This window comes from Neodiprion fabricii, chromosome 5, assembly GCF_021155785.1.
Source record: "Neodiprion fabricii isolate iyNeoFabr1 chromosome 5, iyNeoFabr1.1, whole genome shotgun sequence".
In the NCBI taxonomy this organism is placed as follows: Eukaryota; Metazoa; Arthropoda; class Insecta; order Hymenoptera; family Diprionidae; genus Neodiprion; species Neodiprion fabricii.
This window is the reverse complement of record NC_060243.1, coordinates 8784115-8798725: the sequence shown is the minus strand read 5'-3', so window position 1 is coordinate 8798725 and position 14611 is coordinate 8784115. Positions and strand designations below refer to the sequence as shown.

Below are 14611 nucleotides of genomic sequence, written 5' to 3'. Positions count from 1 at the left end.
GGGTAGCGCGCTGGGTTTCAGCTATTTCAGTCGAGCTCTAGACACGGTGACGACCGGAAGTGCTCGAGACACTTGAGTAGATTTCGGTTTCCGAGCAACAGCGAAACGAGAAGGGAGTCCGTCAATTTGTAGTTGAATACGCGGATACGCGGATGTATATCAGAGGCGTCTGCTTCTACGCGGCGTGGAAACTCTCCATACCGTGAACCGTTGAGACGGTGACGTGAGAGGTCCTTGGTGACCTGACTCCGGAACAGAGGCGTCATTGACTGTCGTGTCCGGGATAATAATTTTGTATCAAATTCATCTATAAAATTAATTTCCTTTCGATGTAATTCAGCTAAATATATTTCCCTTTTTCGAGTTCGCAACAACAAGTGATGAATTTCAGGGAAATCGACACTAAGAGGAAACCTTGAGTTGGATTAATTCTATGAACTTTCAGTCCATGTCAGAAGCGTGAAACAACAGGACATCACCCAGAAAAATATCGTATCAGTGGTCAACGAAACAGGAACCTCGACACGCGTCGTTCTGCGTTGTTCGCGGCGATGAACGAACAGGCAAACAGGAAAGTGGTCGTGGTTACACGCCAATTCGACGAAATGAAGAAGTAAACATTTGTCTGGATGACTGACAGGTTTTTACGGAAGTGCGCCGCATTTTGAAATATTCTCATACCAAGATACTCCGACTCATGTTATGGCAATCGTTGCGAATTTAAACCATTTAATGGCTTCCTTTTCAATAATATGTTTTTATCTAGTATCTGAATATCTGATTACAAGTCTTTGCAGATCTGCCGAAGGCTTTATACAATATGTGGGGCGTAGCGACCAGTTCTGATCAGTATTTATAATCAGTTTTGTACATTCAGTTTTGCCCATCTCTATTCGCGTCTGGAAAATGCAAAAGTGACCATAAGTTTGCAGGCGTGTGTGGCTAAGGTTCTGACGTGGATTAGTGCTGTATTTAGTAGAAACAAACGAGAGTCGCTTTTCAAGTCGATAATATTTCTAATCATGGCCAATCGTATCATTCGAAGGAGTCAAAACTCCGGAAAACAAAGTTAGCTCAGATTTCATCGCAGAGTTGGGGTGGGCGATACTGATCCACTATTCCCTGGCCCACGAGGCAGGAATACAGAGGACCAAAATATTTCTTTTACACTTGTGCAATTTCCTAGTTGGCCCAACTTCCTTGAAATTGAGCAGAGCCAATCAGTGAGTCGGTAAATTCTTTAAATCACAAACCAAACGCCAATAGAAACATTGTGCCCAAATAGAATGAGTCTCTTCGAAGAGATCTATCTACCAGAATGGTTCTGAAAAATCTACTTGTGCTACAGTTGATCAACTCTACGAGATACTTTGAACCCTTATTTCGAATCTTCTTACAAGAGAAGTTCTAAATCTTGACCTCTTAGTGAAGCATTTCTTACTTGGAAACTCAAAGTGCGTACGTGAAATAATTTTATACAGGTAATTACCAACTTTGTCTTTTGTCAATTGATGCATTCCAAAATAACTACCTTTGACTTTTGTTTCTAATCAAATATTCTGAACTAACTTTTGTTACTGTGTTCTGATCCATTTATTTTGAATAAACTCTTTGACCTTGTATTTAATTTGAAATTCGAGTCCAATTAATTAACAAGCCCCTGATTATCGTCCATTGTTTTGACGACATTCTATCAGAAAAGACTTGAGCAAGTAGTTCGATTCGCTTCCACATCCCGAATCATCAAGATCAACGAAAGTTGAATGCGACATTCTTTTATTACAAAGGCTCAGTTCCTGTCAATACAAGCTTAACCAAGAGAAGGAAAATCCACGTTCATTTCAAGTAAATCGACTGCGATTCGAAGATCGTTCGATCGAAATAATAATTAAGAAATGTTTGCTTTTTGTATGTTTTTTTTCATTGCTAACAAACTTTGTCATCGTGATTGTTCCAATATTTTTCATTGTACACAATACCAATTCGTGGCTCACTTTTGTAAACTCTCCTAATAAAAATCATGTAATTCACCATGTATCACGTGATTTGTCTGATGTGCTTCTTTACGGTGTATTTCTAAAAACTAGACTTACATTTGGTAACTACTGAATAAACAAAAAACTTGCAGCTTTGAAAAAAACGAGAGATATCAAAACAGTTTGCAAATATTAAAAATAAGCTCCGTGTATCGAGTTCATAATTGTTACGCGCAACTGTCGCTTCGACAGAATTGTATCTTTGCGCGCTGAGCATCGTAATATGCCCGGGCAAGTAACCATAAATCGACATCCGATAAGTGGATCGTACTCATTTCATTGTAAATCTTCTCCGATGGTGCCCGATTCTTCTGCGCTTATCGCAGTCTCTCTCTCGCGTTTCCAGATATCAGCGTAAATCTTGGTGTACGGATTACCCAACTCCAGGTAAAACTGAAGTGTGTTTTCATGTCAACGTCGCGGCGAAATATCATGCAACGTAAAAACAAAATCATTCTGTAATGCACATATTACTGTTTTATACGTACATGTTAGAATGTTTCACATTTCAAAAATTTCCAATTTTTCTACAGCCGCATAGAAATGATGTTTGCTTTTGATCGGGAAAGAAGCTTTAAATGAGTACAGTAGCACAAGTTTTGATTAAAGTGTGTGGAAATGATTTTTCAGAGTAAGTGAAAAGCAGATATTAGCAAACCTTTAACACGTATTATCTTTTTCTATTGCGTAAAAAAAGTATATTATAGCCCGAAAATATTATCTGAAGCGCATAACTGAGAAATGGTGATATACTAGGGTTGCAAAAAATGCGGTAAGACATTTCTTCCTAAAATTCGAAACAAATAATACGTGTCAAAGATTTGCTTATATATATTTTTCATTTTCTGAAAATAATTGTATTTGCACACCCTAAAACGGGAACCATAGTACTCAGCATCTTTGCGGCTTCTTTTTAGGCCAGCAGCAAGCATTTTTTGCATACGTCCGTGGGTAAATCAAATATTATTTGAACGCGAAACATCCTAATATATACATATATGTATATTGATCTCTACAATGTATGCAGGTGATGGATGATATACTTGCAAATTTCACGAGCGACTAAAGTTGAATCAGTGATTTCATGGAACGCGTCTAAGTCACGTTTGAATACCTAAGAATGATGAATCTTTTGCAAAACATTGAGCATACCGTTTTCACGTGCTCTTCAATCAGCACGGCTATGTTGATCGTCAGCTTTTCGAACGACGGTCGTTCCGATGGCTCCGCTTTCCAGCAACGAAGCATCATTTGGTAACTAGAATAAGGGTGAGAAAAGGTGGTTCAAAACATCTCTACGTGTTGAAGAGTTCGTTCGTTGACGATTCGGGTGAAATCAACGCTCGCCACTCACATGCTTCTCGGCGCGTACGGCGGTTTCTCCATACGATAACCTTCGGCTAGTTTTCGGCACATATCCTCAGGTCTTATCAGGGGATAAGGAGTTCTCGCCAAAGAAAACAGTTCCCACAAAACGACGCCGAAAGACCAGACGTCCGATTTGGTAGAAAACACTCGATCCCTGAGCGACTCGATGGCCATCCACTTGACGGGGAGAGGACCATTCTCCGTGCTCTTCTGATTCTCTTCTTCCCGAAGAGACTTTGACAAACCAAAGTCACAGATCTTTACCACGTTGTCATCGGCGAGAAGTATATTTCTCGTTGCCAAGTCACCGTGTATGATCTGAAACACGATTCAGTCTTAACTCCATTCTACACGCCAACTAACATCACTGATTTTGTGTCCGAAGAAGACTAGCGAATAAGACCACGAGTGAGCTGTGTCAGTATTGCGAATTACTGACGCAAGATGATTAAACTTGCGAGTATCTTCCTACCTTTTTCGCGCCGAGATACTGCATGCCACACGAAACCTGCCAAGCCCAACACACCAAGTCGTGCGTGCTCGTCGGCCTTGAGTTGAAATCCGTCCGATCACCTGGATACTTCAACGGCGCGTTGAGTTCCGTTAAACTGACACTCGGGGAACAATCGTCCACTCTTGCATCCGTAGTCTTGGAAGTAACGTTATTCGAGCAGTTGACTATTGTTGAATCGCCGTCGAAACGTTTGTCCGTGTTTGTACTGCAAGCATAACACAATAAAAATAATGGACAGTCTAGATCGAGAATTATTACACTTGTTTTCGCAAACTCTATTCACATGAGCGTAGTAGTTCCGATGGTGATGGCTAATACCAGGAGATTAACGGCGAATCGGTTGCAGCGGGATAACTTGATAACCTTGTAACAAGTTACGATATTTTTCGTGGCATCAATCGATCACAAGTGATTTGAACTCTAGTTTTGACTATCATCCGACGAGTCATTTCATTACCACCATAATGTCATGGGATAAATAAGTACTCAAAGATGCGATAAAGATGGGTCGAAGGTAACCAAAATTCATGTCAGTATTGGAGGCCAGGGCGACTTACCCAACGTCATCGACCTTGATCGCGTCTTCACGGGCAGCCCAAACGCAAAATTTTTCTCCGGAATCGTTCAATTGATCGATGAAGTTGACTCTGCGTCGCACCAAGTAGTCGTGTAAATTCCCGTACCGGCAGTATTCGACGATGACCAAGAGTTCGCCTATCGACATCCAACGGAATACGTGAGTGTCAGTATCCATGAGGCCGTATGGTGTGAGAACGAACTTAATTTAAATTACGCGAATCGACTCACCCATATCAATATTTTTTGTGCACGCGCCGAGAAGGTTGACAATGTTCAGATGTTGACCCAAGTAAACGAGAATCCTGAGTTCGCGAAGAAGGGCCTTCATGCAGTTCAGGTTGGCCGTCGGTCGGACCGTCTTGACCGCAACTGTCGTGACTGTTTCGCGTGCGCAGATCGTCTTTGCCTGTGCCTTCCTCACTACGCCGAATGCACCGCTTCCTAATACTTCGTCTGAAAGGTTAACAGCATGCATGCGAACCACCGATTAGGTATTCTTGGGAAAACTTCAACGGAGCATGTTGCGTTTTGCAAAAAGAGTCTGAATCGCATAAGCATGGCGAAATGACCTGAAACTTTTTTGCAAAAACATCAACTCGATGAAATGATGTCGGGAAAAAAAGTGTCCCCTGGCTTAATACTGATATTTTTCTGTCTATTGTGTTAGCCGTAAAAATCGCTTGGAGATCTCCTGAGATCACATGGATAGAATTTGAATTATAATCATTTCCAGATTTTACGGAAACAGAATTCTTCATGTACGATGTAACAGCTGATGTTCCTCTACAATTACGTTTACACGTTTTAATTATAATATAATATCAACCATCCTTTGTTTGTTTGAAAAACTTACGGGGATCTAGTCAGGTAGCAATATTAGCATATGAACGTGTGAATCGGATCAAAGACAGACTTTAGTAGTTTTTAACACTGTAATCAAAAAATCTCTCCTTAAATTTCCTGTGTTTCAGTATCGGATGTTCGAATTTGCTCAGATTTGTTTCTATTATATACCAGAAAGTTTGTGTTCACTATCGCTGGCGCAAACAACATTGCCAGAGGTTCTCGAATCAGTATTTTTCTAGAATTTTCCCAACTTTTGAATAAAACAGTGGAGCCTATTCCTACTTAATTCTCGGAGGTCATACTCGATTTTTCGAGACGTTAAACTTCCCACGCCTGGGTTCGGGGCACCCCACCTAAATTTTGATTTTCACTTCAAGTCGGTCAAATGTCGGATTTTGATTAGTTTTATTGTCTTTCGGTGGTAAACTGATCGATAAATGTATCAACGCACTGACAACGTCATAAAAGTTAAAGACTTCTGGAATATAGTCGTCTACGAAATGTGAGGCAATAGATGGATAAAGGACGTAACCGGACGTAATATGACCTCGATTTTTAAATGAATCGCGTTGTTGTGTAAGTCAAAAGAATAATCCCGCATTTTATTCACTGTAATAAATGAGCAGTGTTCAAGTTGACCAGTAGTGTCCGCTGTGGACTACTACAGAGCAAATTTTGTGATTGATTACGAATTTGAAACTCGGATATTGTACGTTGATGCCAAAACCATTCTATGGAAGTCCAAACCCCATTTTTTTTTAATGTGTTCAACTCAATTAGTGATGCAGTGAATCTGAAGATGAAAATACAGACGGCCACACGCCATATTCTGACATGGCAAGGATCGTGCACTTGAATGTTTCATCAATAAATGTTGGGCCCCAATTGCTTCGAGCAATATCAATGATTCATAGTAACACGGAATGCGGAGAGCAATGAAAATTCCTTACCAGGACGCTGAAAGTAATCTATACGTTTTGTAAATATCGCAAGCAATTACGTGCGATAATTGGTAAATATTACTTCATTCACTCAGGAATTTCACGAGCTTATGAACCGATTCTCACCCATGATCACAGGACTTATTGTGTTTGGTGTTGAGGAGCGAGCCCAATTTCAAGTATTCTCGTAATGAAATCAAGATTAACCTGCGACGGTGGTCCGTTCTTTAAAAACGTTCCGGTGAGGTGGCAAAATACAAAAAGTTAATAAAAAAATCTCAATCTGAAGATCCGCTAATCGTAAGAGTGAATCAAACTCTGTCGATTAACAGAGAGGACTGAAGACAATCCAGGTGCCCGAATGCCGATTGAACGCGTGATGTGAGAGGATCCAACAGGCGGAAAGTTCGAGGTGCGATTACTGATTCTCAACACTTATTCTTTGACTCATTCAATTCATCAAGTCCTAGATATTCACGATAAGATGCTAATTTGCTTATGATGTGATTAGCAACATCGACCGCCTTGACCGGGCGAAATTTGCAGAGTAAACATTTTACTCGCGGCCGCAATCGGTTCGCCAATTTTCTGACAAAAAGTGTAATTCGCTGATTAAAACGGTTTCGGGCAGATACAATATAATTGGCCTTGTCATGTGGATTGAATACAAAAAATACTTTTCGACATACTCATTCGGCCCATCTCATTATCGGAAGCTGAATGGTGCCCATCTCGATAGGATTCGTCGAAACGGATTATTACTATTCACTACCGGAGAAGAAATAAAGTAGCGCGTTACCAAGTTTCAAGAGATCCCGCGGGAATTCCCATTTCCTGTTGTACGGCAGTAACTCGGCCTGATCGCTCACAGCCAATTCTGGATCCAGAGGAATCGGGGCCCCGGAATTGAAGTACTCTAGTCTTGCTTTGATCAACTTTCGTTTCAATGCCTGTGCAACAAGGTTTATCATGTCGATTAATCGGTCCGTTCACCGTGGCACGAAGGCCAAGACTGAATTCATCAGGGTATAAGTACCTTTTTGCGAAAGTTCCAAGCCGCCATCGTTACAACGACGATGACAAGTAGAGTAGCAATAGCTCCCATAATCAGCCATGTTTCATCTTGTATCCCACTTCTGGAATCTGGAAGTGCGATAACGTTATTAAATCTATGATACGTGTATCACATCGTACGAATAAGTTCTCTCGTACACCCCGACTTTGGGCATAGGATTCGCTGAAAAATGCAATTATCGTTCCGCACAGATGTAATCGAGTTGCGATTGGAACTTGGCAGCTTAGGACGAGCGAAAGATAGAAAAAATGTTATTCATTTTGCAGGTTTAGTTACAGAAACACCACGATGATTGGCAAATATCAAAAGAAGCGAGTGAGGTCGAATTTTATTCATATTTCCACATATATTCCATCAGTTCTCCATATTACCTGTACTTGTGATGTACGTAAAAGCTTCTTTTTCCTCGCTCCAATTTCCGCATTGCGTTTTGTAATCGCTGCAGGCTGCTACTTTCAATCGATGAGTTTTGTTCAGCAGAAGATCTTCGAATTTGTGGGAATTCTCGGTTTTGTTCACGTACAGTGATTTGTTGGTCAAGTTTTCAGTGCTCAACGCTAATTTATAGTAATAAACGCGGTCTTGCAAGTCCGTCGGCGGTGCATTCCACGCAATCGTTATTGAAGCCACACCCGTTTCGATTACCGAAACATTCGGGGTGAATTTCGGGTCTGGAAATTCCAAGTTTCATCATCTCTTCTCTCACAAATGCATATCCGTCAATGTAGTATCAATACCTCTGTCTTTCGGCACGACGTCTTCCGACCAGGAAGAGGGGTAAAAATGTTGCGTACAGTAATAATCGAAGCACACATCCAACTGAAATTTGTAAGAGACCGAAGTTCGCAGATACTCGAATTTTAAATAATTCTTCCTAGTCGATAATACCTCGTCGCGTATTCTTCCACCACCGATGCCTGTCTTGTATATCCTCACTTGATAAAAGTTAAAAATACTTTCAAACTCCCTCGGTGGCTTTAACCATTCAATCGTTATTGAATCGACAGACGTTTCCTTAACCCAAACGAGTGGTACGTATACAGGATCTGCAGAAAGACTCATTTTAAGCGAATCACCTCAAATAAATACAAAATGGGTTTTGCAGATATTTAAACAAATAAGGTGACAAGAAATGAATATTTCATTTATTTGTATACATATTTAATGGACGTCTTCTATATTATTCCCGTAGAAAGAATATGCCAGATTCGCTAAATTCATCTCTTCGGAGAAATCAACTACTCGAGGTGCGTATTTCTTAGCTGTTTGAAATATGCGGCGTTTCATACAACAATGCAATTTTTTCAACTCATCACTGTTATTTAACGAATCAAGTGCTACTTTTTCATTCAAAAAAATCACTGGTCTCACAATATTCTTTTCCCATGCCTAACAATTACTTTTACTCGCTGTAGTCGTTGCCTTTTCTTTTGCGGAACAATAGGAAATCTTCGAAACGATTTCGTATGCAAAAAATAAGCACAGTTTCTGAGAGCATTTTACCCCAGAGTATAGGTTTACAATAACACAAAATCTGCTATACTTATACCTTTCTCAGAAGTCTTTGTCCACCTCGAAAAAAAATGCATCTCATCGCTTGTTTCGGATATCAGAGTAAATTTAAACCAGTAGGCTGTGTCTGGATTACATGCTGTTGCAACAAAGATATCACGGTAGATCATAGTTGACGTTTCATACTTTTGATGCCATTCAAGTGAACCGTTTTCCTGGATTTCTATGCGAACCTCCGGATACTCATCGAAGATATAGCTCATCAAATCCCATTTGACACAAATCCTACTTGCATCCAAAGCAGCGACAGTAACCTGCGTAATTGATAGCCCGGAATCGACAAGAAGTAGACGATTATTGCGTTTAGTCAAGTTTTTGTGATCTTTTGCCCAGCATTCGTAATATCCCTCATCACGTTTCACGACGTTTGTAAAATACAGACTCATTCTTGAATACGTCTCGTTGAAGCGCCAAATTTTGGTGAGTTTCCTCAAGTTCTCTTCGCTTGTCCGCGGCTCGTCGATTTTTTGCCACCCAAAGTTAGCGAAAGATCCCGGCAGGTCGCATGTTAGAGCTGCTGGCTCCCCATCACTCGCCCAAACAAATCCTAGGTGAAAAATATTATTATATATTATATATTTTATATAATATTATTATATATATTTTATATATATTGTAACGTTAAGTCTTTTCTGCCCCTCGTCGAGCGCTAATTTGTAACGCTAGATTTTGTTGTTTTCGGACGAGGACTCACCGTTGACACTTTGGCGCGATTCTCTACTCATCCGCAATATTAAAACACCACAAAATAATTAAGTTGGGCGCCAGACGCATTAGCGTCGATTCTCAAATAATAATATAAATCAATAAAATTAACACAAGATAGTACAAAAGGGATAAGTAGAGAACCCGTTGTATGGCTGGCTAGGCACAGGTACGATCGCGTACATCCCGGTAGAGTGGCGGAGGTCAAGGCAGCTAGCAGTAATTCCAGAATTAAAGAAGATAACCAAATAAAGAATAAACTCCAGTTAAAAGGAAAATGAATAAGTCAGTCGATCATGTATTCTCGAGAAGGTTACATAAGTGAGATGTTATCGGTAGCGGTAGTAAATAAAACAGGTAATCGTTGTTTATAAAAATATCGGTAGAAAAGCAGTAAACGGTAGCTTCAACACGAGAGACGGTAGTTAACAGAGAAAAATAGACGTAGGCCGAGAGATGCGATATAATGCAAGAGTTGACTTAGAACTACACGTCACTGGGCGACGTGATCTTACCCAAGTTGCAGATGACACTACGAAAATTATTATTCTGTTAATTAGAACGAGAGAATTTTACTGCGATCGGTAGAAAACAACGAAACGGTAGTTCGGTAGAGGTACGACAAATTTACCCTAAATTATAACCAAGATGAGAGATTGACAGTTAGTAACAATTCACTAAGTTGGCAAACGATCGACTCGGTAGCCTTCGGTAGAGTTATTCATACGGTAGATTCGATAATTTACAATCATTACATAACTGAGGAATTAAATAGTGAATTCCTAAATATAACTTTTGAGAGAATACCAAAATATAAAGTTATGAGAGTGAGAGAATTTCGGAGAATTTACAAAATAGAGAAATATACAAAAATACACCGCAATACAAAAGAATAGTTTACAGAACTTAATTTAACAAAATACGGGGAAATAAATAACAGGCAAAAATAATATAAAATGGTCAATAGTAACAAAGAAAAATGCGGTAATATCTAAGGGTGATTCTACGCTCGCTTGTACTCCATAGAACTCGATATACGATACAATAGGCACAAAAATAAATAGAAATATAATAAGCAATAACGGAAATAAAATATAAAGCACACTACTATTACAAGAAAGAGTATGGAATAAAATATGAAGCCAATAGGGCTCAAAATACGATAGAGACTACAGAAGCAAGATAATAGAGATTTACAAATAATTAGAAAAGTCATAAATACAAGAGATAATTATTTGGCAGTTACGAGGTCGCTCAGGTACGAAAATAATGAGTTACTGAAATCATGCAGTCACACGGAAGTCGTGGACCATGATTCACACAAAATGGCATCACACGATGCAATCAAGAAACAATAAATATAATATTAATGACCGGAATCATGCAGCCACACGGCAGCTTACAGAAACTTTAACCATGGACCATGATTCACGCAAAATCGATAAATATTACGAGAAAGAATGGAAATTGTGAGCAACTTCGTAACAGTACAAGTCAAAGGCAAAAGCCTTACCTTAACGGTCGATCTCAGGCACACAAACTGACTCTAATTTAAATTATACTATAGAATAACAAAACTGGGAAGGGAAGGAAAAGAGAAGGAAAAGAATTTAGAAAGATAAAGGTAGCGGTAGGATAGACGGTAGAACGATAGCGGTAGAATAGACGGTAGAACGGTAGCTTAAAACGGTAGTAATGGTCGGGAGAATAATCGGAAACGAAGCTGTTCCTCAACAGGTCGAGCGTAGAATAGCAGGTCGTAGTTCAGCTCGCCGATCTCGCGGTTGTCGTGAGATGATTCTTCTTCTTTGATTGGTCGCTTGACCCCCACCGCAAATAGGCCATCCCCCTGTGGCGAATATCGGTTACTGCGTGGTCGTACGTTTTCCAAAAATTACCGCTAGATGTTGTGCAATGTGCTGCTCGCGATTTCGTCGTTGACACCAACTCGTACGGTTTCATAGTCGCTCCAGTTTGCAGTCCAGGCTGCCTATCCTCGGGGACTTCTTTGACAGAGGCACACACAGGGTGCCTCTCGGTCAAAGTTAGCGGGTGGAGAGTGACGCCTCATTGTTCACCTCCACCGGCTTTTGTACAGGCAGTAGTTAGCTGCCTGTACCTGAGGTCGTGCAGTCAGACGGTTGGCCAAACCGTGGACCACGACCCACACAATCGGTCCTCGTCGATAGGGAGGCGGCTAGTTCCTCTTTGAAGAACGATGCCCCGGCCGCCGGGAGGATTTTTATCTCCCTGTTCACCGGCAGTCGAGGCGATACGGAAGGTTCGGATGGCTGCTACCCCAGGTGTATATAAAGGTGCACCAAGGTAGCCAGTGTAGTCTGGTGAGACCGTCAGTAGGCGAAGTCGTCGAGAGCTGCAGACGGTAGATAGTGGTCCCTTGTTGATCGGGATCGTAGTCGTCCAAGTTCCTTGTTAGCTTGCGCCGAAGCGCGAAATAAAGAATTTACAGAAAAGAATTAGTTAAAAGTAAATATTGCCTATTTTGTATCGAGTTCGTTTGGAGTACCCTGCTGAGGACGCGTAAATTAAAAATAATAGCGGTTGTGTGCCCTTGTGACGGGCGATTCTGAAACGCCACGTTACAATATATATATATATATATATATATATATATATATATATATATATATATATAAAATATTATTAAATATTCGACCTGGCCTAAAAATATGGAAACATTACAGTGGCTTAGTAAGGTTGCGCATACTAACTGACATCTTGGTGGCTGACCCTTGGAAACTTTTACTTTTCGGATTTTTCTTCAAGCCCTTGTCTATAGTTGATGAGACTCATATTACATTCATCTGATTATGTTCGCGATATGAATTTCACTTGTCACTTATCTCAAATTAGTTGAGTACAATGATATTATTCTCGTCATATTTCTTCTCAAAAATAACTGGGATATTCGGCCGACCTCGATGTCTGTTTCATCAATTCTCAACTATTAATTTCTGTAAATTCTCATATTTTCAAAACAAAGTGGTATTTTATTTAGCTTTATCAAACCGCTCAAGACCCGCGTGTGTCAAAGCTCACTGCGTTTCAGAACTTCGAACGCGACACTGCATCCAAAATGTCATTTTCATGCTCGGAAAAATATTCGATCGTCTTCAACAATTGTGGCATCGTCCGCGTTGCAAAGAAATTAATTGACGTAATAAATTCACCGGTAAGATCTTGAAATATTTCGAAATCTCTTGTCTTACTTCTATTTTCCGAAGGCGAAGTTCGGTGCTTGAAAGTCGGAAAAACGTGGTTTATTTTTTACAAATGTCAGAAGAATTACTAACGAAAGTTTATTCCAAGAGTTTTTCTGGTCTAGCGTCAATAATTATACAGAGTGCTATTTTCGAAACATTTACTTCTTTGTGAAAAAGCTCGCATTTTTTCACGTCTTCTCACATACATATCTGACAAGTTGGCAGCATGGTTTTTGAAGTATTTCAGAAAATTGCTCTATGGGAATTTTTCACTTGCTGTCTGGATGTTCGAATAAATCATGGAACCATCGCCCGTAATGCGGGAATCACGACTCGAAAATTCGCATGAAAGCATCATTTGCTTACTTAGATTTATCGTATCACTTTTTCTCCGAGTGCCGGTTTATTGTCACTCACCTCCGATTTCAAAATCATTGTCAGCCAAAACGAGACAACCAGATAGTAATGTTACCATCATCAGCAGGGCTCGACGATCCCCCGACATGACGTCTGGAGAACTTCGCTTCACGAACTACATTAAAAACCGCCTACTTATGGCAAAGGGCAAAACTGGTTATATTATTAGCACAATCATACTTGAATTCCGATAACAAGCCCAACACACGGATCGTGTTTTATCGCAAAACTCCCGATCCTCCTCCAAATCCGGTACACACAGTGAATTAGTTGTACAGTGCGAGTTTTGTTGTTGCACGTTCCGTCCTTTCCTCAACCTTACCACGCAATGCTTGTTATCAGCGGTTCCGTTATGATAATCAAATTTTAACCGAGTCATGTACGGTTTGTTAATTGTAAACACATTTTAATCGGGCCTCACTTGGTTCGACTAAGATTTGATAATAATAAATGAATACATCTTTCGCCATATGAAAATACAAGTTTGGTAACGGTAGATAAACTTTTTTTCCGAATAATAGGGTGAGAGCCCGATCCTGTCACGAAGATCAAAGTATGGCGAAATTATTTTGTCAATTTTCAATAAAATTTCGTTTTTTTTTATTTTCCAATTTTCTTTGGGCTCGTAAAAACTTGCGGTGAACGCCAGGAACATCACAAGTAAACGGTCAAGTAAACGGTTATCTAACCTTTGGCAAGTCAATTATCCATTCGGATGAAATGCATTTTCAATGCATATTGTAATCGTGAAACAGGATTCCCACTGGAAAGTCATCGGATTAGTGAGAAATAAAACAAGGAAAATAATGTGGCTGTGGTTAGACGCCGATTTAGATGAAATCAAGGAATCAAAATTTGCCCTAACGTCTGACCGATGCTTTCTCGGAAGCGCAACGCATTCTAGAATGTTCTTATACCGAGATACTCTGCGCCCTTATTTTAGTTTATAAATTTGGAAATATAAATGGAATTTTGCATGGAAGTGCAACGTTTCAGAGTCAAACGCCACAGTCAGCAAAAACTACTGCACTGAGAGAAATTTTTAGTTCCAGTTACCGCACAGTCCGTGACTATTTTTATTTTTTACCACAATCGAAAAATATAGTTCTAGGTAGAAAATGAAAATTAGTTTTCTAGCTGTTACTGAAGAGTCTAGTATCCGTTACTATTCTGTCTCATTACGATCAGTGCTGCTATATTTTCTTGCAGCTGTTGCGAAAATTCAATGCTTGTGCAACGATAAATTGACGTTTAAGCCTTGTGTAATTAAAAAAGTAGAGTCAACCTCACAGACTGATTTTGCGTTGCATGACGACCATTCGCGTGCCGTGAAA

At 40.0% G+C, this 14611-nt stretch overlaps 1 protein-coding gene across 1 annotated transcript; it reads right to left on the bottom strand.

The window, feature by feature from the left end:
- Nucleotides 1-2294: 2294 nt before the first annotated feature.
- Nucleotides 2295-9020, bottom strand: LOC124183795 (platelet-derived growth factor receptor alpha-like). The gene is made up of 11 exons (XM_046572801.1): nt 8909-9020; nt 8097-8178; nt 7731-8030; nt 7321-7427; nt 7084-7234; nt 4726-4950; nt 4476-4632; nt 3877-4123; nt 3391-3722; nt 3189-3294; nt 2295-2429 (listed from the first exon to the last, which is right to left on the bottom strand). The coding sequence occupies exons 1-11, from the start codon at nt 8951-8953 to the stop codon at nt 2313-2315; spliced, it is 1869 nt and encodes a 622-aa protein (XP_046428757.1). The 5' UTR covers nt 8954-9020; the 3' UTR covers nt 2295-2312.
- Between the last annotated feature and the right edge of the window lie 5591 nt (nt 9021-14611).